At 38.8% G+C, this 27,304-nt stretch overlaps 2 protein-coding genes across 4 annotated transcripts in view; one reads left to right on the top strand and one right to left on the bottom strand.

Annotated features, from left to right (window-relative positions):
* The first annotated feature begins 49 nt into the window (after positions 1-49).
* pebp1 (phosphatidylethanolamine binding protein 1) lies at positions 50-2,223 on the top strand. The gene is made up of 4 exons (XM_079484996.1): positions 50-618; positions 1,259-1,368; positions 1,509-1,609; positions 1,682-2,223. Exons 1-4 carry the CDS (start codon positions 484-486, stop codon positions 1,900-1,902), a joined length of 567 nt encoding a protein of 188 aa, XP_079341122.1. The 5' UTR covers positions 50-483; the 3' UTR covers positions 1,903-2,223.
* Positions 2,224-3,152: 929 nt separating this feature from the next.
* The window catches only part of taok3a (TAO kinase 3a), a 54,958-nt gene continuing 30,806 nt past the window's right edge, over positions 3,153-27,304 (bottom strand). For all 3 annotated transcript variants that reach the window (XM_079484959.1, XM_079484958.1, XM_079484960.1), the window contains exons 4-20: positions 27,109-27,210; positions 26,940-26,985; positions 26,274-26,370; positions 25,379-25,492; positions 25,203-25,294; positions 23,598-23,691; positions 22,244-22,325; positions 18,240-18,407; positions 16,890-17,075; positions 15,000-15,134; positions 11,494-11,730; positions 8,850-8,978; positions 8,187-8,390; positions 6,957-7,196; positions 6,388-6,600; positions 4,832-5,014; positions 3,153-3,464 (exon numbers count right to left, since the gene is read on the bottom strand). In XM_079484959.1, coding sequence (XP_079341085.1) covers positions 3,303-3,464; positions 4,832-5,014; positions 6,388-6,600; positions 6,957-7,196; positions 8,187-8,390; positions 8,850-8,978; positions 11,494-11,730; positions 15,000-15,134; positions 16,890-17,075; positions 18,240-18,407; positions 22,244-22,325; positions 23,598-23,691; positions 25,203-25,294; positions 25,379-25,492; positions 26,274-26,370; positions 26,940-26,985; positions 27,109-27,210 — 2,484 coding nt within the window. In that variant the 3' untranslated portion in view covers positions 3,153-3,302. The remainder of the gene's footprint in view (positions 3,465-4,831; positions 5,015-6,387; positions 6,601-6,956; positions 7,197-8,186; positions 8,391-8,849; positions 8,979-11,493; positions 11,731-14,999; positions 15,135-16,889; positions 17,076-18,239; positions 18,408-22,243; positions 22,326-23,597; positions 23,692-25,202; positions 25,295-25,378; positions 25,493-26,273; positions 26,371-26,939; positions 26,986-27,108; positions 27,211-27,304) is intronic.

The raw sequence follows: 27,304 nt of genomic DNA, 5'->3' as shown, positions 1-27,304 counted from the left end.
TCTAGGTTTCCTTACGAGTTAAAGGACGGGGTTATTATTACACGTATCTGGTATGGCTCATGGGTCAGATTAAGATGCGTTTCAGCCGGGTTTTGGACTAAAATCAAAGTTTACGAAGCAAAACCTTTTTTAGAAAAGCATTAAACTTGACCCCATCAACCGGGAACGTGACCTTTCAAAATAACTAAATTTCCTTGTATTACTATTTTAGTACATTATCATTATTATTCGTTTTTTTAAATGTGTGCATCTTTGCGATTCGTTATTTCTTCTTATAAAGCAGGTCTTCAAACTATTTAATCAGAGGAGGAGCAAAACCACACCGACAGGCTGTCTGACCAATCAAATCTGGGCGAGCTGTTGGTGGCAGCAAGTTGATTGGCTAAGCAACTGGGACGCATTTTAGTGGACTATCGCAATAAAACAACCGTAGGAGTAGAGAGACAGATTCACTGCATTTGTTGTTGTGTCGAGTGAGTCACCATGCCCGTGGATATCAATGAATGGACAGGTTCTCTTGCTCTCACAGAGGTGGAGGAAAAACCAGCAAAACCTCTTATTGTCAAATACGGCTCTCTGGAAATTGACGTTCTGGGGAAAGTGCTGACGCCTACTCAGGTCAGAGTTCACTGCGCGCGCATGCAGAAATAAGGGCCAGTGCCTCTAGCCTAGCAAATGTTTCTGCCCCACGCATGACTTAACTCATACGGGTTTGCAGTACGATAAGTGGAAATGATAACGTTAGTGTCATAATGTTGCACTTGCCTACAGACATTCGCTGTAAACGCAGTTTGTTGTTACGTAACGGAGACGCATGCGTCCAAAGTTGCGTCTGTCTAGACATTTCAGCATCACGTGGTCTCTCTTTCAAAACGTGCACAGTTTGCAATCTTTTAACAGAATTTGGCACGCAGTCTAAAACAGGACAGGGACCTGATTTCTAAATAGCAGGCGAGAAACCAGGCCAAATATGTGCATCACTATTGCTAAGCCTTAAAGTTATCTCGTTATTGAGAAAAGTTGCAAGCAGCAGAATATGCATCATATAGATGCTAGTAGTTCTAAAAAAAAGCACCTTACATGTTGTAAATATCAACATTTCCAGTTAAGGATGCTGTAAGCAATTGTTTAACGAATTTACAATTGAAAATATGATGTGTAAAACATTTATATGGTGTACGTATTTTATACATGTACACTCTGAAAGTTCACTTATTTGGATCACTTGTCCTGAGATTGTTTCACTTTTCTTTTGCAGGTGCAGAACTGCCCCACATCAGTTGAGTGGGAGGGATGTGACCCCAGCAAGCTGTACACCTTGGCCCTGACCGATCCAGATGCACCCAGCCGAAAAGAACCCAAATTCAGGTACCCTGCACTTTTAACAACTACAGTCATTACATCGCGCTTCAAAAAACAAGATTGCTCAAGTACACAAGAGGCATTATCTGTTTTACATATTAGAAACCAGGCTATTTTAAATCTCCCAAATACATTTTTAATTACAGGGAGTGGCACCACTTCCTTGTTGTCAACATAAAAGGAAACGACATCTCCAGTGGATGTGTTATGTCAGACTATGTTGGATCAGGACCTCCAAAAGGAACAGGTAAGACTTGCTTTTGCATAACATCATCCTGCGCATCTGTGTGGATTCATTCTCACAAACGCCCATCTGCAGGTCTCCATCGATACGTGTGGCTGGTTTACGAGCAGTCGGCGAGCATCAAGAACTGTACCGAACCAGTCCTTACCAATCGCTCTGGAGACAACCGTGGGAAATTCAAGATACAAAGTTTCCGGAAGAAGTACGGCCTCAGCGCGCCAATTGCAGGGTCCTGCTATCAAGCAGAGTGGGACGACTACGTCCCCAAACTTTACGAACAGCTGGCTGGCAAATAAGGCCTATAGTGAGCTCGACTTGGTTCAGTTTTGATTTTGTTTTTGAATGGAATAAAGATAAAAACAATGTGAAGATGTGTAATTCATGCATCTTCTGTTATGACTGACAGCGCATACATAATTTCAATCAATGCCTTCCTTTATTTACATTAAATTACAAGAGGTGTTAGACTGCCTTCAGTTTAAATATGCTGACGAAGGAAGTTGTAAACTTCACACCTTTGATTATAGATTCAGGTCTAACTGCACCTTAAACTTTATGTATTTGTTATTACAAAAGTCCTCACTTACGAGAAAATAAAAGCAGACTTTGGAGAGACACTGCTTGTGTGATGAGCATTTTATTTACAAATATAATTAAAAGCTCTGACAGAATCATGCCTCTTACCTGAAAAAATGTAAAGTGCATGCGACAGTAAAGCGTTTTTATTCACTAATTTGACTTGAAGAAAATACACAGTTGGAGAAGATGCTGCGAACCAAACAAAAACCTGGATCATGAAATCAGCGTACGGAGGCCATCGAGACAATTTCACCAGCGACTGCAGGAGGGAAAGAGTGACGAACCATTTATTATATATTTATATGTATGTATAAAAAGACATTGAAATTCAGTTAAAATGCAATAGGAAAATAAGTAAAAGTTCTCCATAAAGCCTTCTATACACAAAATACATGTCCCTTCAGCCCTTTGTGCAGGTACCACAAGGAAGGATTCACAAATGTATTATTCACATTTTGCACCTCGGCCCAGGTGAATTACGGTACGGTCACGGTGCGTATGAATGCAGCGGGTTCTCCCCAAAATCCCCCCCGGATTCAATTACCATAGTAACAGAGTCACAGATGCAACTATCAAATATGTACATTTTTTTTAATATGCAAACTTTATCAAATTTCTTCAATACTTAATAAAAGTTACTTTTAGTTTTCTTGATGAATAAATACCAAATAGAGATTCAAGCAGCAGTAGGCAGGGTGCTGAAAAACTAAACTAAAAAATTCCTTAAATCACACAGCCTGTCAAAAAATGAGCAAATAAAAACATCTGTGCATTTGCATCTGGGTTAAAAGTCGCAATACAAACCCCCCACATGTATTGCTTATCTCTTGAAATCTCTATACTTGAATTTTAGTCACACCGAAAGTGTAAAAAAACACTGACATCAACACTGTGATGGGTTTAATTGCCTCATATATATATATATATATATATATATATATATATAAAGAGACTACTAAGGACGTTTTCCAGCATGTCAGTTCATGACGTGTCCGGAAGAGGCTGCCCCAAATACGTAAGGCCTGTGCAAACGCCAGCCCATAGGAGCGCTGGGTCTGTCAGTAGCTTTGTTCAATAAAAAGTGGATGACCGTGAGGGTGGGAGGAGTGTTAGGGTCTCATCTGTAGTCATCTTTAGGGTAGTCCAAAGCACCCACGTTACTGAAACCCATACGAAGGCTTTCCATGTCAAAGGCGTCGATTTCGCGCTCCTGGCGATCTAGCAGGTATTTGATTCTGTCAGTGCGCTCCTTCTGAAGAGAAGCCAGCTCCTCCTCAATCTGAGAACAAGATGAAAGGGTGTCAAATCATCGGAGATCAAAACTAAAGGATTTAACCTCTAAGGAACTTAAAACGCATTACCAGAATAATATGCCAGCAGTCAATTGGATTAAATGTTTTGGCAGTTAATCCTAGGATTAATAGACCTCTTTATTTTATTCCAAAAACCCCATGAACTCAATATGTGCTTTAGCTAATGCCAAGATGTCTTTTAGACAGGTGACCAATAAAATCAATGTATTTAAGACCTTCACTTTAATAAACAATCCAAATAAGGGGTCAACGTAGCTGTGTTAGTTCGGTTTCGTTGCAAAGACCTTTGAGCTGATTTTGTAATAAACCGTTTGTCATCATCTGTTAATGATTAGTTTATCATTAACAGATTATCATTAAACCCATCAGTATTTGACCATTTTGAGATTATATTACTGGACAAGACAACAACAGATGAGATCTCTGTACTCTCAATTCTTTTCTAGACGTTATTTTCTAGACGACTGAAGGGCCCTTGAGCAAGGCACCTTACCCCTGATTGCTCTGCAGTAATGTGCCACTGTAACAAAAAAACTACTTGTAAGTCGCTTTGGATAAAAGCGTCTGCCAAATGAATAAATGTAAATGTAAATGTAGACGTTAATGACATTAAACGGAGAGCAAATAAGCAACGTTTGCCTGTGTCTCCAGCATCTCAGAAATTTCTCCGAAGAGCACTGAAATTTTATAAATGTCCCAAACAGAGTTTCAGATGAGATCTTAATCTCACAAATTGAGCTCAGATTGGCCAAGTCAATATTATTGAAGATCTCAATAAAAATAAGGTATTTTATCAATCGTTTTAATTTCTTTCAAGCAATTTTAGGAGAAACATCTGAGACCAAATTGAAACTCAAATGAAGCACAACTAAAAATAAGAGCAATCTCTGGGCGATAACATTTTTCCTTACTTTGGTCTTATAAAAAGGTGAGGTTCAATTATTTGAAGAGTTTATTTGCAAAACAGATTACTAATTTTTCACAAATTATATTGTTATGGTGCATTCCAAGTAATACCAAATTAAATTGCAGTTTGGTTGTTTTGTAGTAATAATAACTAAGAAAATACTGCTAACCAAACCAACACATTAAAAGACAATAAAAACAAGACAACAATGAAACATGACTTTTGAAAATGTAAAGAAAAAATGTGTTTTTGCAAATAAACTCTTAATTTACTATTAGTCAAGACATTTAGTGTTCTAAATGTTAAATACGAGGAAAAATAAAATGAGAAAATTTGGATTGGATATTTAGTTGACTGCAATTGGTGAAAATTATGCCGTTCATTTGCTGTGTATGGATACATAAGCGGATAACAACAAGACTGCACCTTTTGCTCCAGATGTGCTCGACGCAGCGAGACTTTCTGCTCCAGTTTCTGCTGCTCACGCTCGTGTTGGGCTTCGGTCTGGATCTTGATTTTGCTCTGGTAGGCGTTGAGCAACTCCATCTCCTGCTGCAGCTGTTGTCTCAGAGCCTGGCACTCTGCCTCCTGAGCCTCATCCAGACGCAGCTACACACAAATCACACACACGAGCGTACGTCAGGTTAGCCGACACTACAAACACAGTCCCAGTTAACCATCAATGGCCCTCTTATACAGACACTGCACTGAGACTGCAATTCCAAACGGGAAGCCATCAAAGTACATGATATTTCCAAACCTCGATTCCCGGTGGTAAGTTTATAATGGAGTCAAAGACGAAAAAGGGTTTAAACATAAAAACCAAAAATAAAGTGTAATCCTGCTTTAAATTGTTGTTGTTTATTTTACAGATTTTTTTCCCTGGATTACAGAAGATGCCCACTAAAATGTCATTGTCAGGCATATATACAACACAAACCCAAATGCTAATTTGTTGTAATTTTATTTTATTTTTATTTGCAAGTATCCTGCAGGTTTTTCCCATTTGTCAAAAATATGTTTTTACTAATTTAAAAGCACAATAAACTGAAATATGTTCCCTTATTTTTTTATATTTTAAAATGTTCGTGTCAGAATAACCATGTTGTTTGAATTTGTACATATATTTTGTGTTACACTGAATGACAATTTTACATAATTTCAACCAAAGTTTGACATTTTATTCTCCAAAAACCATTAAGTAGACATTTTACTTACATTCAATGTGCGTCCTTTGGACATAAAATCACTTTTGAACATTTCTTATGATGTGGACATATTAACGTCTTTGACCCAATCATTTATAAATTGACAGTTTAGGTACGATTTTGCAGGTTGTCAGTTTGACATCAATCTATGATAATAAAACAGTTTTAATGTTTTTATGTTTTAAAGCCAGACAGCGTGGAGGCAACATTACAGATTGCAGCTTCACCAAAACAATAGCTTTTCCAAAGAAGACTACATGTAACCAATTTTGATCCAAACCAATTTACAAAACGAACCCGATTTACCTAAATAATTTACAGTAAAACACTATTGTAGAGTTTCTCTATTAGTCCACAGAAATCTTAAGAAAAAATTGTCTATTATTAATTTAGATTCGTAAATGAAAATGATTAATAGTGATTAATCAAATCCAGAATAAAAGTTTTTGTTTACATAATGTGTCTTTGTACTGTGCGTTTTTATTTTGTATTTATAAGCACATACATACATGCATACGTTTCAGAAAAACTAAATATAAAAATGAATAAACATTTATATAAAAAATTTATTATTAGTAAAAATAAATACAACTACATGTATATGAGTTTATAAATAAAACCGACATATATTATATAAACACAAACTTTTATTCTGGATGTGAATAATCGCGTTAATCAGTTGACAGCCCTAATAAATCAAATAATGAACGTACTGTACGTGATGCTCCTATTGGCTCTGATGATGAAGTGCATTAGAGATAAGAAATTACTCACGGCTTGTGAAGCCATCATCTCATTGATGCTCTGCTCATACTGCTCGGCCAGGATGGCCAGTTTGCGCGTCTGCTCGTCCTTTAGGGCTTTCAGCACAGTCTTGTGCTCACTTTTGGGGGTCACCTCCAGCTGATGGTGCCTCAGGGCCTTGTACTGTTTCGTCTGGACTTTACACGTATCCTGAAACTGCTTCTTTATCTGGAGCTCCATAGCCTGCAGGAAAAAACAGTGTATTTATTCATTACTAGTTTATCGGGTTAATCATAGTTTATTAATCTGTACATTTTATTTCCTGGGCATTTTGAGCTGTTGAGCCACAGGAGGGCTTAACAAAAATGAATGGTGCTTTCAGCTAAATCAATTTAATACGGAGTTTGAAATGATGAAGCAAACAGCTTAATAAGTTCGAATGTACCAATGTGTAAAAGTATTAGCACTTTATAGTATGAATTTTTTTTCTGATTCAAAATATGAAATAATCTAAATCTGTCTTCATCTGTAGTAATTTCACAGACACAATAAAAAATAGAAATCTTGATTTTGTTTGAATTTTTCCACAGAGTTTGTACCTTGAGGTTCTTAGGCTGTTGCCGTAGTTCAAGCACGTGTTTCCGGTGCAGTTCTCGCTCTCGCCGGTTGTTGTACTCGATCTGGTTCTCCAGCTCTGTCTGGTGCTGCAGTCGGATCAGGTCCATGCGGAGTTTTTGTAGGGTCTTCAGCTGCCGATGCTCGAGCTCTTGGGTCGACTCGTCCTGTCTGATCAACATGGCATGTTCCATTTCCTTCTGCGTCTTCTTCTTATTCAACTCCTGATGGCCATAATGGAAGTGTTATTATCAAGTCAACGCATGTTGTGATGTTTTTTTCCTTTGTGGTTGCTAGCATGTTTTGGGTGGCTACAAACTGGTTGCATTCTAGGCATGTATCATTTTTACAAACACACAGCAACACGGAAATTCAATAAATTATGTTTGGGATTTAAATATAGTGAATTATGTTTGGGATTTAAAGTCATAATACAAAGATACCTGTATATGCAATACCTGTATAGCATACATAAGGACGAAGGGAATGACCTCAAGTGAACTAATAATCAAGGAAATTACCTTCCTGTTTTAGTTTAAATCATGTTGGTCTAAACCCATTTAAAGAGGAACTATTACAATGTCCTTAAAATTAGTGTGTAATGTTGCTGTGTGTGTGTGTGTAAGCAGTCTGCAAAGTTGTAAAGCCGAAAGTGAACGAATAAAGTTATCGGCTTGGGGAAAAAAGGCATTGACTCTGAATCGCACGAACGAGTCGTCTGTCGTCCTAATTTCAGTTCCGGGTCAGAGTTGCGTCACTCCGTGTAATGCCCGCCTACGTTCCACTTGCGACATTGCACGCGGTAGACCAATCACATCAGACTAGACCATCTGACAAATCAGATCATAGTATGCTGACAGAAAGGAGGGGATTAGACGGATGAATCGCCGAACGAATCATTTGAGAGTCAGTCAAGAAGTAAGGTAATAATAACTGCCTATTATTAAAGAATTATAAAAGTGTTTTTATACAGTGTATGTATGTGAACTTGTTGTTGGACACTCCATAAACCTAACTAGGATTTTAAAACCCCCAAATGCTCCCTGCAGATTAAAGTGCCTGATTAGGAGATTAGCACATTGCTGTGTTTCTTATTTTCAAATCAGATTAATTGAAACGGGTCGTGTACCGTGAGAAAATATGACATTTTTCCGATTTAATACAATTTGAACACTACAGCACCATACAATATCCATTTTCTGACTGATGCGCACCTCTCGTAACTGCTCCTGCTCGAACTCGTGTCTCTTGACCATGATTTTGCGTTTGAAGGCTCTGCAGTTTCTGTCATAGAAAGACCTCTGTTGACCCAGAAGCTGAGCCTCTTCTTCCGCCTGAGAGTGCTGGATGTTCTCCTTGTGCTTGGACAGCCTTTCCTGTTTCTCTTTCTTAGGTGTACTGTGGTCTTCACTCATTTCCTGGACAGAGACATAAACAGATACAACTCGAATAAGACTTAAAAAAAAGCAAGTTCTTTTTGCATAGACGATGACGCCCAGATTGTAAAAGTACATATATCGCGTTACATTGTGATGACGAGTTAAAAAGATTACAAACAAGAATAATCTATTAATCCGTAATTCATTAAATTGCGAAACTCAATACTGTATATTCTGATACAAGACTAAAAACAAACAGACAAATTTTACAATAAAGCTGGGAACATGCATTAAAAGGATAGTTTGGCCAAAATTTTTTATTTTTCTCATTTACTCACCCTCATGTCATTCAAACCTGTATGACTTTCCTCTGCAGAAACCATCGCATACATGTTTTGAACAATGTGAGGATAAATATATGATTATATTATTATATTATATATTATTTCAGGGTGAACTATCCTCTTTCTTAAAAAATGATAAGAGGCGTAAGGGAACCTCTTTGATTTTCTCCTTGCACAGTTTGTACTGTTTCTTCTGGTTATCCAGAAAGGTGGTGAGCTCTTTCTTCTGCTGGGCCATAATCTGCTGCTGGAACTTCTTCTCATCCGCCGACAGTGTTTTCATCTGAACAACACGCACGGGCATCAATACACTGATAACTACTAAGAATATATGACTGTTAGTATTAATACTTGCACAGTAAAAACACAACATGATCACATTTACATTGACATTTAGTCATTTGGCAGACGCTTTTATCCAAAGCGACTTACAGATGAGGAAACATTGGAAGCAATTATAACAACAAAAATACATAAGTGCATCAAACTAGTCCATTAAAGCCTAGCATGGTGATCAAGAACCATGCCATGAATAATAAGTGTATTGTTTGTTTATCATGCAATATGGAAAAGCATATTGTAGTATGAATGCTGTTGTGTACGATGTGCTTTAGGCACAATACAGTACATCATCACCTTTATAATCATCTCAATGCTTCAAAGACATTTTAAAAGTACATAATCCAACAAACATTCTTTACCAGATTTAAGCGATCCGTTTCCATTTAAGAAGAAAACCAGACGGGTTAACAAGTGTCTGCTATAGGTGTTTAGCAGTGATACAGAAGCTACTGTAGGATAAGGCTGTTCACATTTGACTTCTTTTTTTTTAAGATGCTAGCATCTGTTTTAAGCCCTTTTCACACAGAGATCCTGGAAAATATACAGAAAATGTGTCCAGGAAATTGTCCCGGGATCTTAAGATTTTGTTCATTCACAGTGCCAGTGATTTTCTGGAATCTGTGCGAGCGTTCACACACCCGGTGAAGGTCCCGTAAAGACACATGGCGTAATATACTAATAAAAAGCGCAATTTGTTATCACTACTGCCTTCCATTATTTCGTGCTAAATAGGCCTAAATAATCTCTCTATTTTTGGTTATTATTCTGTGGCATATATGAACGAAAATGTTAAAACAAACTTTATTTATATTTTTTATGGGTAAATGCAGAACAACGAACAGGAATGAGGCACAAGAACGCAAGGTAGGCTATAGCCCAACGAGTTTAAGCTAAACACAAAATACGTATAAAATGTAATATGAAAGCAAATAAAAGCAAATTGCTCAGGCTTGTTAGGTGCAAATCTACACAGCTTTAATGAAAACGTATAACGGAATGCTGCGAAATAAAAAATAGCCACAAAAGGCACCGTATAATAAAATGTTTCAGTAATATGATATAGTGTTCTTTAAAACAAAGTCTGAGAAAAGTATTTTAGCCTTTAGATTTTGTAAGCATTTCGGAATAAGCTCACGCAGATCGCATGAAAATCCCGTTAATAAAGCCTATTGCACATAATGCTATGAAAACCAAATTGTTACCAATGTTTTTGTGGAGCACAAATGTTCGGGTGAAAGTCTGGAATTAGTCTGTTAACGGTGTCTGAACAGAAACGTTGTGCGCAGCACGAGCACGGAAGGTGCACACAGCCGTGTTTTACAGGTTGGTAAGCGATCAAGTTTATTGTTCTGTGTATTTTCGTTTTAATAAAAGTAATTTCAAATTCTAAGGAAGCAGATTCTCGCATTTGACCTTAAGTCAGGTGGGACTAAATCAAGCATCCATGATTTAGCTTAAGACAAATAGTAAATCAAAAACTAAAAATATTTTTCTAACGAACCAAAATTACTTATAGTGTGATAAATTACTTACATTTATTATAGATGTGTGTCATCGCCACACAGCTTTTACGGCATTTTTTCTAACTTTTGTTGACACAGGGCATTTTCACGGACCGATCCCGTTAATGTTACTAGGTCCCCTTTCGGCATCGCTTATCGGATCAATCCGGTATACGTTTGCACAGAAGGCCTGAGCGCTTTTTTAAAAGCCAGTGCGTCCGTTCAAGTTGAGAAAAGTTGATGACAAGCCAGTATCGTGTATCATTTTCATAACAACATGCGATGAAGGTGATTGGTCGAGCAGGATCAACCTAAACAAAATTCTAATGGCAGCCAAAATGATACCACAAAATGATACCACATAACCACATATTGGTGCATAGCTTTGTATTAATGCAAATTTAGTTTTCCTTTTAAATACGTTTTGATCGCATTTCTAGCGAGAAATTCGTATTGTAGTTTTAAAAAAGAATTTCGTTACGCTGCCTATGAAGCCTGTCCCTCTGAGCTGCCTTTTTGCAAAAATGCTGTCTGTGAACATTGACGGCTGCTATATGTAACCACAATGCTGTGAGCTCTTTTTTATACAAAATAAAGGTGCCAACTTTTTCTTGTCAAAAAAAGGTCAAATGTGAACATAGCCTAACAGGTGTTTCACATCCTGGCTTTCGTGGATCATGAGTTTTAGCATGTGTGGATTAATATTCACAACTGGAGCTATTTTTTTTTATAATAATCCGAATTCTCATTTTTTTCAACATTTGATCAAAGTTGCTCATTTACATGAACATAAATTTTTAAGCAGATGCCTTAATCCCTAGCAAAAAAATACAGCACTAAGCCACAAGCCAAAGTTCAGGGTACTTAGATTGGCTAGTAACTTATTACAGCATGAACTGTGAGAACGTTCCCTCGTTCGATTATGAATCGAGCAGAAATAGAAAGATCACCCACTTCTTTGTCCGTCTGAATGGCGTGTTTCTTGGCCAGTTTCTCCAGCTCGATGAAGGCATTGTTGGCGTGGGTCTCCAGCTCTTTCTGGAGCTTCAGTCGGTGCTCGTCCATCTCCGCTTTCAGCTTGTTCTCCAGAGCGATGAGCTGCTTCTGGTGCTGCCGTCGCATGCGCTTGTATCCCGACATCTGCTCCCGGAGCTCATTTTCCTGCTCGTGCTCATGGATCTGACGTGTCACCTGGATGGACCGAAAAGGCTAAGGTTAAGTGAGGGTGATGAGAAACGTTTGAGAAGTTTGTAAAGGGAATATACGAAACAAAGTTGTGACGGTTATAAAGATGAACATTGCATCAATTCACTCTAGCTCTGAAAGGTTCACAGAGGCATTATTGTTGTTGATATGCAAACAAACGAAAGACGAAATCCCACCCCCCTTTCCGTCTGAACCCCCGAACAAACCTGAAAAAAAGGCGTGTCCAGATCAAACTGTTCGTTGAGTTTCTCGTAACTCCCACCTGAACTCCTCAAGCCAAACATGTTGGCGAAGTTAACCACCCGTGAGAACATTGAGAGTCGCCTGCACTACATCCCCCAAAAGCACTCGCTCAAAACCCACGGAGAGAAAGAGAGAGAGAGATACAGAAAGAGGCTGAACACTGCTCTCCTCTCTCCTCGCAGGTGCGCTGGGAATGAAAGAGGTCCTCAGTAGAGGCCTGGCCCTGCACGCGGGATAAGCAGCGTTTAGTAGGCCGGTCACATGAGGCGCATGTTGAAGGGGGACATTTCCTAATCGCCCGAATCAGTAGCCCCACTGTATCCACAATTTCCAAATCGCGTTCTGTCCAAATGCCCACATCGGCCACACCAAACGGGCATGTGATAGGGCTAGATAACAAGCTCTGGTGGCAAGTGAACATTTAATTTGACGTTTATATTTATATAAATGGTAACAGCATGTCTAGCATGTTACTAGCGTAGTAACTGCAGGAATTGTTGCAAAACTATGATAACCATAAATATGCTATTCAATAACTAAACACTTTTTAGCGCACTGCAAGTTTACTGTCTGTTTATAAACCTTATGTGTCTGTATGTGGGTAGTTGACAGATAAACTGTAAATGTGTGCTATGGCGTGTCAGTAAAAAATGATACATATTGTTGAAACTAGTAACTTTGTATTAGCACCTATTGTACTATTGCAGTTTTATGACAAGTCGCTTATTCTTGCCTGAGTCGCTTTGGATAAAAGCGTCTGCTAAATGACTTAATGTAATGTTAATGTATATGGGTAACATTATATGTATTTATTTAAAATAAGGTATTCTAAGCCTTCGTATATGCATTAACTAACAAACTAACAGCATTAATAAAGATAAATCAATGTCAATACAGTTGTTTGTGTCATTGTGCATTGACAAATGATAACAGTTAGAATGTTTGATTTTAAACATGTATTAGTAAATGCTGAAATGAATATGAACAAAGATGAATAAATGCTGTAGATGAAGTATTGTTCGTTGTTATTTCATGTCAGCTAATGCATTAAATGATTGTTAACTGAAGTGTTTCCAAAATATTTCTTTTTTATTTAAGTTTTTGTATGCATAGTTGTAAGAGGAGTGTAAACTGAAGCTCGGCTTTGAGAAGAATTTAAGGAGACTTTGTTGAAATATAGCATGCAGCACCGTCATAAAGCATTAGCCAGGAGAATGACTACAAAATCTTAAACTAAAGTCAATGTATGTATTTCCCTTATCTGTTATTTCCTGTGATTCATGTTTTTCTATTATAATTTATTCTATTTTTCATCAAACCCCGATCTGCTGTATAGTTTGCCTTTTTGCCAAATCCTTATGGCCAATAAATACCTTAAAAGCTTAAACGTATAATTCACACAAAAATAAAATTTCATTCATCTTCTTCTCAAATTCTTGGCATTTTTTTACATTTTTCTTCTGAAGAACGCAAAAGAAAATATTTTGAAGAACATTAGTAACTGAACGATGGCTGTACCCATTGAATTCTATTGTATAGACACAAAATTACGTCAATGGGCAACGCCATCATTCAGTTACCAATGTTCTTCAAAATGTTTGTTTTGAGTTCTGCAGAAGAAAGTCATACAGTTTTAAAATGATATAAAATGACAGAATTTCCATTTTTGAACGAAATACTTTGTACATCTCATACTGAAGTCAAACTCCTTTGTGAACGGCGGATGAAAAATTATGTACTTTTTTACATCTCATACTTTCATGATTTTATACAACCCGAGTTACGAGCAAATATTGTACAAATACGCCCCTTGGACATGATATTGGGCCAATAATGTAGAAACTAGACACAGCAAGGTAACACACTTTATTTGGAACGCAGCTAAAGAGTGCAAAAACGTGATCAAGAAACAAAATTAAATAGCTGTCAAAAGCGAAAAGAAAATAAGACTAATCTCCGTCAGATAGAATTTTATATTTACAGCCATTTTGAATCTCGTTCGTACAACTTGGGTATATTACACCACCTAAGATGCCTCTAAGGCTCACCTATTTGTTTATGCCAATATTTTTTTATTTGACTTTTATTTAAAGATTAAATTATGAAATATGTCTTCCTTATCAATGTTTTCCCCCTCTCTCACGTCCTCTCTACACCTCACCCCTCCTCCCTGCCGTTTCATACCGAACACAAAGAGAGACTCTTTCCCATCATCCCTTCTTCTTGAATGTCGTTCGACACAAAAAATCCAGATACATCTAATAAAATCATCAATTTGATTCCGCCAACCACAAATGAGAAAACAACTCTGATTTTGAAAGTTAGTCTTGCCATGCCCCTTCCCCAAAACCCTTCCCCAAAACACAGCTGAAGTGAACAATGAATGAAAAATGATCGTCTGCACTGTCAGACAACGTCCACAACGCTTGTCTGGCCCTAGAGGGCGCTCACGCTCCATCAAATTTAGCCCCAAACAGGTGACATCATCTTTAAAACAAGCACACTGTGATCGACTACAATGCCTGCTCGTGATCCCCATACACACCAATTAGTGTGAATGTGGTTGTATCACAAGTGTCTTGTAATTGCAAAATGAAATCATCACACAAAGCGAATGCTTCGTAGCCTTATGTCATTCTGTAAAGGCAGATGTCATATTTCTGACACTTTACGGCTTGTGGATTATCCGACATTATCAAATAGTAGTAGACTACAACAACACCAATGACTCGTGCTACGACTGCAGCTGGCAATTGACTGAATCACGTTGCCTTGACAACAGACGTGAGAGTGAAGGAGAAAGTGGGGCCAGTTTTTTTTGCTCCCCAGAATAAAGAGGCAGTTAAACAGGAAGAAGAGAACGAGGAGACCGCCGGGAGAGAGAGAGAGAGAAACAGAGAGCTCAAATGACCGCTGAGTGTCTTACAGCCAAGAATGAAAGAAAGAGACGTGGGGGGGGTTAGAGGATGACAGGGTGGATGAAATAGGGATGAAATCATTCTTTTCCTCACCAGCGAGGCGGATTTGATGGTGGCGAAGCGCTCGCGGTTTTTATAGTTGTGAGCCTGGGCTCGGTCCGACGAGGAGGGTCGCAGGTCCGAGTGGGGGTCCCGATGTGGAAGGTCGTCCCGTATGTACTGATGATCCTGAGAAAAAACAGAGAATTAAAAACAAGTTAAAAATGATTTCAAGTCAACGCTGGAGAACACACTGGATAGTTTACTCCATTACAAGTGTTGTGTGATCCAGAACCTGTATTATCGTTCATGGGACAAAAATGAAGAAATGTGCACATGAAACCCCTAATAATTCTTCTTTATTCAAGCTTGACAGCCATAAGTTAATATAAACTGTCATTGCAAAAGAAGAGCTACATAACTATTCTTAAATGCATACATCGGTGTTTCATTGAAAGGAAAGCAGCATGCATGTCATTTGTCATGAACAACTATTTTCGTACTGACATCAAAACGATTTTACCCCAGGAAATGAATGCATGCAAGTTGCCAACGCGTGCATGCATTTCTGCACACACGAAACCAATAACAGAACCGCATTTAGAAGCACCACAATAGCTCCGGGCTCAAAGCTCATGAGACATCCACAGGAGGAGTTTCATGTTTCTCTCGTAGCATCAGCTGAGATGTCTCACACCTCTGTTCGATACTAACACCCTCACGGTCTTAAAAGATCGGTCATATTCAACATCAAGCATTTCATTACGGAGGCTTTTTGAAAATAAAATGCGTTGTAGGGGTGTTGGCATTTAAGGCTCTTTATCACAGCCCTGTTTAATATGCAGAATGAACTGTGTTATCAATGGATATGCTTGAGGTCAATCAAATTATTGCTTATTTAATAATTGTTGATCTGAGCGACTGTTATACTCACGCCATTGCTGTTTGAGAACCAATGGCAAACAAGCGGGTCATCAAGCGTTATTTTTCTATTGCTTTAATGCGAGTGCTGCAGAAATGACACACTACATCTTTAAATACACTTAAAATCGTCCGCAAATATTTGTTTTTATGTCATGTGTGCTGATCTCAGCGAAGTAAGTGTACATCGTGGGGTTCTGAACTTTTTTAGACATTATGAGAGGACATTATAACATTCAATGAAATCTTGAAGTCAATTATATACGGTGTATTCAATAAATGTTATCAAGCTGTAAAGCTAAATAGCTTAAAGGGATACTTCACCTAAACATTTTAATTCTGTCATCGTTTACTGTTATTCCGAATCTGTATAAATGTCTTTGTTCTGATGAACACGGAGAAAGATTATGAAGAACGCATGTAACCAGACAGATTTTGCCCTCAATTGACAGCAATAGTAGGAAAGATGACAATGGTATTCAAAAGTGCCCCAGAACTGTTTGCGGTTCTACATTCTTCAAAATGTCTTCTTTTGTGTTCAAGTCATTTTTCCTACAATGGGAGTCAATGGGGGCAAGGTCTGTTTGGTTATAAGCATTCTTCAAAATATCTTTCTCTGTGTTCATCAGAACAAAGACATATATACAGATTTGGAACAACTCAAAGGTGAGTAAATGACGAAGCTGGGTGAAGTATCCCTTTAAGAAAGGGCGAGAGAGGGGAAAAAAAGTCGACTGGACTACATATGTTCCATCGAAGTAAGTATGACGAGCATTCAACAAACAAATGCAATACATTGCAAAGATGATGACCTCCTAGACCTGTGGTTCTTAAACACTTTGAGGTCCTATTTTCTCAATTTTGGTTGTGCGCTTTGAATTCTTGGCTGCTGCCAACATGGAACTCTAATTTTGTATAATCATTTTTTTTGGTACTTTGTTAGATTTCTAATGTAAGATCTAGGCCCCAAGCAGTCGAGAAGCACAGTATCGGATGGGGAGAGTAACGGAGCGTGTCTCAAACCTTCTTTTGTTGTGTGGAAGACTCTAGGGTGCTGTCGTAGTCATGGTGGAGCTCCGAGCAGGAGTCATCTGGCACCTCCTGCAGGCTGTTGACGCTGCTGCTCTGACTGCCTGTGCTCACAGAAGTGCTGGGGATGGAGTGATTACTGCCCAAACTGTTCATCTTACAGCGCGCCTGATCTCCATCCTATACACACACACATAATTCTCCAACAATCAATATTTATTCAACAGTTGATTATTATTATTATTATTATTAAACACTTCACTAGGCTACTTGTAGTGCCTGAAAATAAAGATATCTTTTGAACAACAATATTCACACCATTACCAAATGACCCTCTATTTATATTAAATTTAAATTATGTACTGTAGGTCTGTTTAACTTGTGTGGAACAAGTATAGTATACACTATGTTGTTTTTTTATACGATCAGTGTATTTTAGTATAGACAAGATAATACTCCTAGTTTATAGTTATTCTAATCTTCGAAGTATATTTCTGTACACCTTTCGTGTGGTTCAGTTCGTATATAGCAAATATTTCTTTATGTAGTTTAGTTCAGTACAGTATATAGTTCAGTGTAGTGTACAATATTGAACTACACTGAATACAGACCTTTATAAAGTATACTAGAGCTCTGTGTAGTACACAGTATAAAGTTCTTTATAGTTGAGAATAGTTTATGGTTTTGTGTCTAGCATTCAAGATATATGCAAGTTTATAGGTTTGTATTCATTGTACTTCAGTATAGAATATTATATAGTATTGTATAATATAGTGTGTAAAGCCTGAATACATTGTGTGTAGATTTCTAAAGTATATAATTCAGTGTAGTACAGTTTAGGTTAGTCGGTGAAGTATACAGTAAATGTAGGGTATATGTGTGTACAGCATATGAATGTAAATGTACAGTATATGGTCAGTGCAGTATACAGGTATATCACAGAGTAGAGATCTGAATACTGTATATTACAATATAGTTTATAGTACGGATATATACTGTATAGTATACAGTATATCATTCTGTATAGCATAAAGTGTAGTACAGTTTAGTCCAATACCTTCCGTGCCTGTTGTATAGCCCTGTCCCTTTAGTCTAAACAGATTTCGTTTCAGTCTGTCAATCTGAGTGCATCAGAATCAAATTACTGTATGTTAACATCAAAGTAAGTATGGCAAGAGTGTGCTACACAGATCAAATATTTACACAAGTGTGTTGTCAAGCTGTCATTGTGTGTGTGTGTGTGTGTAAAGCCTGAATCATTGCGAGTTTTATGATGATTGTAATACAGAAACCAGCATGTGTGGACGACAGACTCTCACAGGGGCCTTCACCTCCTGTACCCACCTCCTCCTCCTCCTGTGACCCCCCCATCGGGCTGTTGTGTTTCTCTTGGTAGAGAATTTTCTTCATTTTACGGTACTGCAGGTTGTCCAGCTCTCTGACCGCATCCTTCGTCCTCTGGATGAGATCGATCAGGACCCGCAGAGGACGTTCTCTCCTTACAAAGTCGTGCTGGAGACAGACAAACGGGGTATTGTGAAATAAAGTACAGCGGTTTTGCATTTTAAAGCACGTTTACAAGATCGAGGCAAAAACAGGAACAAGTGGCAATCACATGTGAAAACATCTTTAGTGCTCAAACATCTTCATCAACTATTGCTTCATATTTTATTAAGATCTTTATTGAATGCACTTTGAGTGGAATGTGTATATTTGTCTTAGACGAACGAAGAGACTCATTCATTTCATGAAAACATCTATTTCAGGAGAAACATTGGGGGATTGCTCTGCATGATGCAATTCAACTGCTATGCAATTAATTCAGTTTCAAGGCTTGCTCTGAATGTGCTCTGAATTACGTCATTTCATGCTTGTCCCTCACTCACTAGAGGGTGCTCATGCGTACTGTGGCCATGAGTGGACATATGGCAGATGGAGAGGGTTTTTTTGACATTCTAGGCAAAAAATAAGGACTTGATCTCACGTCCTCCGTGAAAACAGAGAACGGGTTCGAGAACAAGCCCCCGTGTGTGTGCACGTTATCCGGTTCCCCCGCAGTTGTTTGCCGCCAACCGCAATCCCAAACTCTTTGAAAATGAATTGGTATTGGTGCAGTTCTTTCCATTACCCAACTGGAGTTTATATATAACTGAAAGTCATTGGGAAAAGAGTGGAAATTTTTTGGCAAATACATTCACACGACGTGAACCGTGTTCTCTAAAGCCTTACACATTTTGAAAGCAGACAAGCCGTACAACCATTTAAGTGATAGTTCACCCAAAAATGAAAATTCTGTCTTCATTATTCACCCTCTTATCATTTCATACCAATATGACTTCCTTCGCAGAATATATTTTGAAGAATGTGGGCAACCAAACCACGACGCTAACCAATGACTTGCATTGGTTTTGTGTCCAAACCATTCAATTACAAACATTCTTCAGAATATCATCTTTCCTATTCTGCAGAAGAAAGAAAGTCACACCGGTTAGAGACAACAAAAAGAGGGTGAGAAAACGATGATGGAATTTTCATTTTCGGGTGAACCATCCCTTTAGGCTCAGATAGATGGTTGCCGTTGGGCTTTCTGCTGATAACACGATAAGCGTTTGCCACTCTAAACAGACATCTGTGACCAACCGGCACGGGAGGAAACTAATCTACAGGATTATCCTCTTGAAATGGAGGAAATTACATAATCTGAAACCTTGCAGACAGCCAGTTCCAACTGTAAGATCACGACTGACAGGACATTCTCTATCGATACAACCTCGTAGATCAAGACAGGAGGTGGATTAAGAACACATGTGAGATTAAGAAAATGATGGGCATATCTTTAAATGCTAAACTCTGAGATTAGTGACCTCTTTTTCATTTTAAGAAGCTTGGAAGGACAGTCTTGGTGCATTAGGAAGGAACAGAAGAGCAAAAAGTGGGTCGGGACGTATTCCTTCTAGATTTGGGCCGCCAAAAGAAAACCATGTTTCCAATCTGCCAGGTCTAAGGGTGTTAAAAGGCACTGTGTAGTTTGTTCCTGGCGTGATACAAAGCTCTTAGAGCTAAATAGGATTACCTCTGTCCACCAACGAGATCAAGCGGAACCTGTACCGCGCACCCACACAAACAGCCCCTTCCAGACTGCAAACACAAACAAACACAATCCCTAACAATCACTTATTCAGAACGACACCCCGAAGCCAATAATTACCCACATCCCAACTGTACAGCTACATTTATTTTGGTGATGATATAAATCCACACGCCTCCGACCACGATATCACGAACATTAGTCACCGTGCAGGCAATATGTCCACCTACAGCCCCACTGATTCAGTTGAGAGAAAGTCATGGTTATATTAGTTCCTTTAGATGCACAATGAAAAAATTTCTCCGGCTTCTATTAACCCTCTAAGGATGTTGCTGGCACAGGAAGTGAGCAAATAAAAAACGGCAGAGTGACACGCTCTGTGGGTTGAGCGCTTGGCTGTTGAAATGAAAATGTGTGTGCGTGTGAGTCAGCAGGGACGGATGAGTAAGGAACCCACTGTTAAGAGAACAGGAAGTACTGATATGGCAAGAGGAAGTCAGCCCACCAACTGAACAGGGGAGTGGCTAAGTGCGTGAATGTAGCTATGAAGCCGGTGTTATGAGCTTTTGAGCTGATAGATCTCCCGTCGTCAGTTGGTCACCCTCGTGTCGTTCAAAGCCTCTATATGAAACACAAAAGAAGATACTTTGAGAAACATCTGTGTTCAAACACTGGTAGTCAATGTGGGTCAGTGTTGTCTCGATACCAACGTTCTTCAAAATATCTTCTTTTGTGTTCTGCAGAAGAAAGCAAGTCATACAGGTTTGGAATGACAAGAGGGTGAAGAACTGATGAACGGCAGATATTTTGAAATATTTCCTTACTTTAACTTGCTTAGCATGACTTTTGTCTTGTTGTAAGAATTTATTAGATATTTCCTTTGGATAAAACAACACTGGAACATTATAAATGTTTAAACTTTAAAATCTTGCTTATTACCTAGAAAGCCTTGCATGGTTTAGCTCCTCACTACTTGAGAGAACTTCTAACGTATTATAGTCCATCACGTGCACTTCGCTCTCAGGTGTCAGGTCAGTTGGTAATACCTAGAATTTCAAAATCAAGTGCAGGCGGCAGATCCTTTTCCTATCTAGCGCCTAAACTTTGGAACAGTCTTCCCTGCACTGTCCGGGAGGCAGACACACTCTGTCAGTTTAAATCTAGACTAAAGACGCATCTTTTTAATCTTGCATACACTAGACTATCATAATATATATATATTTCAAAGATCTAGGCTACACTAGTTAGATCAACGGGAACCAGGGATACTTCCAATAACAACTGATGCATTTGTTGCATCAAAGAGTGCAGAACAGTACTCTACTCTCAGCCAGTCTTGTCTCATTGTTCCAAGGTTACCGGAGCGGGCAGGGCGCTCCATTCCCAGACCTGACAAATCCTGGACGAAGGACGTGGCGACTCTACAAAGCTTCAGTCGCTATTAGATTATTATGATAATTTTAAATCTAACTTTTTTTATTTTGCCTTGTTATGCAAGCACTGTCGAGCTTGTGCAGAGGCAGCAGTTTTTGCCAGAGGGGAACTGGAATCCCCTGGTTAGGCGTGGTTTCCCTCTGAGGTTTTTTTCTCCTCCAATGGAGTTTTTGGGTTCCTCGCTGCACCGTTTGCATACTGTTTTGCACTGTTTGCCTGGCCGGGGGGGCTGCTAGAATTTGATAGTCTTTTTAATTTACACTGCATATAGGAATTTATTGTGTGTCTGATATTTGACCTGTGTTTTGACTCCCATAACCTTTTATGTTTTACGTATAGTCAATGTTTTCTTGTACAGCTGCTTTGTAACAATGAAAATTGTAAAAAGCGCTATATAAATAAAGCTGACTTGACTTATAAATACTTTTAAGTAATACAGAAATAGAGATAGAATCTAACAAAATAAATACAGTAAAAAAGATATTTTGTTAAAATACACACATGCTAACGTGTTAATGACATATTAGATTTAAATGAAGAATAAAGCATTCATTCACTCGTTTTCATATTGTGCAAAGTACTGCATGTTTCCGGCCTAACAGCCCGGCAAGTAAGACTAAGACTTTAGCATCTGTCAGCATTAATATAACCTGTGTGAGTATTACACAATCATGTTGACTTCCCACAGCCTTGTGTGTTTACAGAGTGTTAGTGAACGTGACTCAAAGTGAGAAAACTATATGACAGAAGTGTGTGGGCACCAGGAAGCAGTGTTTGTGAGGGATTTTATACGTGACATGAACATCATGTGTATGAGATTACTCACCCGCAGGAGCTCTGCTGAGGAGGGTCTGTCCTGAGGAATCTTTAATAGGCAGTAGTCAACGAAACTCCGGAATGCATCCGACCTTTGCAAAATGATACAACAGTTACTCATTGTAACTATTTGTTATCCACATACAGAACCCACATGTCAAATAAAACAGGAAATGCATTTAAAACAACCCACTGGAAAGCGATTGAATTGATTTCGATAAAATAAATCATTTTAAATTATTTTTACAATGGGCCTCGATGATGCAAGTTAATACATTTAGATAAAAATACAAACTTTGCGCTTTGGAACAACATGCACACATAAAATGGTCAATTTTTTGTTTACTTAATATTATACTGTATATAATAATAAAAGGAACGGTGCCAAATATAAAGCCACTGAAAAAACAAGAGACTATTCCAAATACTCATTTAATCAGAATTTCTAGATGTATTGTGGCTATTCCAGTCCAGTGTCTGTTGAATTTCAACAAAATGAAACCTCAGGAGTGACAAAGTCATCCAACAGCAATGCTAAAAGAGTGACAGCATGACAAAACACACAAAAGCTGTGATAAAAATCAAGGTTATCACATAAAACTGAACTGAAACTGAACTTTTCCTAAAAACATGTACAAATATTGCTGTTATTTTGTACTTTTTTATGCAGTATTTGAGGTCTTAAAAAATAAAGAGCATCTTTTCTGTTATTTTCACCTGTTTTTCCAGTTTTCATTGTCTGCAAGTAAATACAAATAGAAACAGTATCTTTGTTTGAAATTTGGGAGAAATATAGTTAGTAGTTTATAGAATGAAACAGAAATGATAATTTGACCTAAACACACACCTATAAAAAGTAAATTCATCAAAACTGAAAATTATTTTTTTCCAGCGCTGCATATACATACATGCACATACATTTAATCTCCCTTGATATCACAAGTGCAAAATGTAAATGCAGTAAACTATATCGGAGAATGCTAAAGTAACTTTAAAAGTTTACAGTCAATAATATTCTGGTACACCTGGCCAACCTTTCTCAGATCAATCAGGCAAAGCTGCCTGAAAGACCAATAAAGTTTAGCTTTGCTGCAGGTCAAAGTGCAACCAGGCACTGAGCGTTTGCTTGTGCAATAATGCCAGCGAGTTCAGGCTTTGTGAAGAATCAGCAGCAGGGTCAGGGCTATTACACAACATTAACAAAGTGCCTGTGTTTGTGAAAGGGAGACTGAAGCGCGTGGTCGACAGAGAATATTTGATGAGTAGGATTATATAAACATATATATCTATATGAGTGAGTCGATCGCTGTAGTGTTGCTGGCTGGTTGTGTAGAGGTGGTGTGATTGTGTAGATGGATACTCACCACTCATTGGACTGTAAGGTGGGAGAGTCGTTTTGGGCGATGTGGTACAAGGCACTCATGGCGTTCATGTTGAAGAGAGGAGGCTTGCGTTCAGCTGTATTTGGAGAAAACCATCAATGTGAAAAGTTTTTAAATGTTAAAGCAGTTAAGTAGTGCAAAGTAGTCATCCGATTTGTTGATGAACTGCTGAAATGTATCAAAGTATATCAAAGGTGCACGGTTTACTAAATTTTGTTGGAGTTTTTAAGTATGCATGGTTTTTGGACTAACACTATCTACCCTGTGCTACAAAACAAGCTTTCTGATGCAAATTCAAGATAAATTGCTTTGTTTTTGCACTTCCAGTGTAATAACCTGTGTACTGGTGTAATTTTAAAGCTTGCTCTTAACCATAGAAGGTGCAGTACATACTTATTCTATATTTATCATAAGAGCTACATGTGATGTGCTGCCCTCGCCAACAAATCTGCAAGTTTGGTTTGGACAGGATCCAGCCTGCCACCTATGTGCGGCTCTAGCAAACCTCGAACATATTCTTGTGGGTTGTAAGAAGAACTTGACACAGGAAGATACACGTGGCACCACAACCAAGTACTAAATTGCTTGGCTGCAGCAGTAGAGACCAAGAGAGTGGCTGCAAATGCCATCCCCCAAAACGCCAAGGCTAACTCGCAAAAAAGGCAACCCTTTATTCGGGAGGGACAGAAACCGCGGCAAAGGCTGTAACCCCAGATTCAGGCCTGCTGAGTAGAGCGAGGGATTGGGAAATACAAGTTGATTTAAACCACAGACTTACTTTCCCCTTGGAAATTGCAGTGACCAACCTGCGGCTGGACATGGTTCTGTGGTCCAGCTCCAGTAGGACAGTCCTCATAGTTGAGTTGACTGTATCTTGGGAAGAGGCCATTAACGAAGCATTTGAAAGAAAGAATCTTCGGCATGCCAACTTGGCAGTGGAGGCTGAAGATCGGGGATGGACAGCGAAATTGTTCCCGGTGGAAGTGGGCTGCATGGGCTTTGTTTCCAATTCCAATACAAGGCTGCTTAAGAAAGTGGGGATCGGAGGACAGGCCCAATGAACTTGCCACTGTCGCTGAGAGAAGCAGCCACTGGCTGTGGTTGAAACGGATGGATGCACTATGGGCTGCCAAGTGCCATGTAATAAAATGATGTTGTGTGGAGTATTATTATGCCATATGGGACCAGGGGCACTGAGCTTGCATTAACGGAGCCAGTGGGGCTATAACAGCCTTAGCCAACGGGTTGGTGCCTATGGTTGCGTTGATTTTTGGTCATATTTTGTTATGTTATGCCATACGGGACACACAACTCATGAGATGTCTCTCTGATAATGGCAAGGAAAGAGGATGCCTACCCGACGAACCAGTGGAACCTCAGACCACCTTTCCTCTGTTCATATTCTTGACTGCTTCCCCCTGCATAAGGCATGGGAAATGTCCTATTGAGCAATTCAACTGTGCTGAAATAGTGGGATTATAAAACCTAGTCCTATTAAGCGAATTTGATTCTCATACTTCCTCTGAGTAAACTGTAGACAAAAAGACACAATAGACATATGAAAACAGAACATTTCTTGAAGCTGACCCAGCTCAATGCAGGTGATCCCTAGCGACCAGACGTCCACCTTCCCTTCATACTGACCCTCATCCATGGCTAAAATCACTTCTGGAGCCATCCTGCGTTAGAAACACAAACAGCACTTGTATTAACCCTGCTTCAGCCAAATGTGATATCTTCTTAACAGGTTAAACGTTACTGACCAATAGGGAGTTCCCACAAAGGAGTTGGCAGGTGAGGCGATGGAAGCAGATCCAAAATCAGCCAGCTTGACCTGACCGGGTTCTGTCAGCAGAATATTACCAGCCTTCACATCTCTATAGGATCACACAGAGTAGAGGGACTGTATTTCATGTACTTAAATACAATGAGTCGAGTTAAGTTATATAAGTTTATATAAAGACATGGATAAAAGTAGAATCATCGATTGTAAATAAAAAGAGCTGCCATATGCATACGCAGTATACTAGTAAAAGCTGACAAAAAATATGAAAGTCATGCTGTATGCATGTACACTGACAAACATATACAGTCGTGGCCAAAACCGATGTCTAAAATACTGATGATGTTTTGTATTAAAATACAATGTTAAAAAAATATTTTTGATGTGTTGTGCTGTAAGTGTAAACTGAAACTCGGCTTTGAGAATTTATAAGGTAGTTTGGCAAAAAAAGGTCAAAAACAACACATGCACTAACACCCAGAAGAATGGCATAAATGACCACAAACCACAGATCCAAAAAGGTTAGTAACAGATACAATTGTAGTCGAAATATGCTTCATTTCATGATAAGACATACTCCCTGATATGCTTTGGTTTGCCTTTTAGTCCAATATTTTTGTCCAATAAATTCCTTAAAACCTTTGTTTGTTTACCTGTTTTGTATCATAAACCATATATTTTGAATCTAAACTGAGAGGATATTATTAAAAGCAAATACTGTACAAATATTTCCTCAGAAATCACTTTTTGGCCACTACTGTATGTATAAAATACAAAAGTAAAGCAGTTAAGGTTGAAGATTCATCTGTCATGCGCTCCCACCTGGTGAGAAAGCCGACAGAGAGTAAACGGATATCTGTGAGGTGACCACTCACCTGTGGATCATGTTATGGGAATGTAGGTAAGCCAGTCCTAGCAAGGCACCATGGGTAATGGCAGCAATTTCAACCTCTTGCAGCGGCTTCTTGTGAACTGGTCAAAGAAACAAACAGATGTGTTGATGACGGTACAATGTTTTACATAAACAAAGACTGTGTCCAGGAATAACACGTCTTTGCTGTTACACACGTGGCATTCCACATTATAAACAACTGTGTGAAGTAGTCATCTGATGCTATGTGAATTGACACGACACCTTTTCGGTACCTGATCCGCCTCGCAGGAGAGGACGAAGAACACGATTACAAAACAGGTCTGAATTAAACAGATGTGGCTGAAATTACCCAAACAATGACATAATGGTGAGTTGAACTGGAATTTCTTTGCTTTCTACGCACATACAAAGCGATAATTGAAACCAACAGTCTATCATTAAAACCGTGCCTGTTGCCATGACAACGGCCCAAGGAAACAACATCATGAAAGCAATGGCAGAACGGTAGTGGCATTCAAACACAATGGGCTTTCTAATGCGTCTAAGATGTGATAAATGAAGGCAACTCTCACAATTACCATGCCAATGTGTGCTTTAGTGCTGTATTTGTATACTTGAAAGCATGAGTGTGCATTAGCCGCGTATAGAGCGCGGAGTGTGAACTCACCTTCTAACAAATCTGATGCAGAGCCCAGACAATACTCCATCACAAGCTGAATTAGAAAAAGATAGCAGTGAAAAGCATGCACGGCTGCCCCAGGGAATTCTGGGAGTCATGGAATAAACAGTAAAGTAGGTTTACAGAAAAATTGTTATCTTAATATGGCAGTACGGACCCAAGCTGTGTTGTCCTTCAAGTAGCAGCCTTTGTATTCAATGGTGTTCGGATGCCGTAGCTGTTCCAAAAACTTCACCTCTTTAATGATGTCCTGCCACTTCTGAACAGAGGAAAAGAAGAAAACAGACACGCGTCAGGATGAGAATCGACCAATAAATATTAAGGGGGTTTGCACTATACGGGCGCATACGTGA

Source organism: Barbatula barbatula (assembly GCF_947034865.1).
Source record: "Barbatula barbatula genome assembly, chromosome: 2".
Taxonomy (NCBI): Eukaryota; Metazoa; Chordata; class Actinopteri; order Cypriniformes; family Nemacheilidae; genus Barbatula; species Barbatula barbatula.
This window is presented reverse-complemented; position numbering and strand designations above follow the sequence as displayed.

What these genes read in the sequence shown, in the direction of transcription:
- pebp1 (XM_079484996.1), top strand. Translation starts at nt 484, where the DNA reads ATGCCCGTGGATATCAATGAATGGACAGGTTCTCTTGCTCTCACAGAG. An exon ending in AAGTGCTGACGCCTACTCAG is followed by an intron (nt 619 to 1,258) that starts GTCAGAGTTCAC and finishes TTTCTTTTGCAG; the next exon opens with GTGCAGAACTGCCCCACATC. An exon ending in AGGACCTCCAAAAGGAACAG is followed by an intron (nt 1,610 to 1,681) that starts GTAAGACTTGCT and finishes GCCCATCTGCAG; the next exon opens with GTCTCCATCGATACGTGTGG.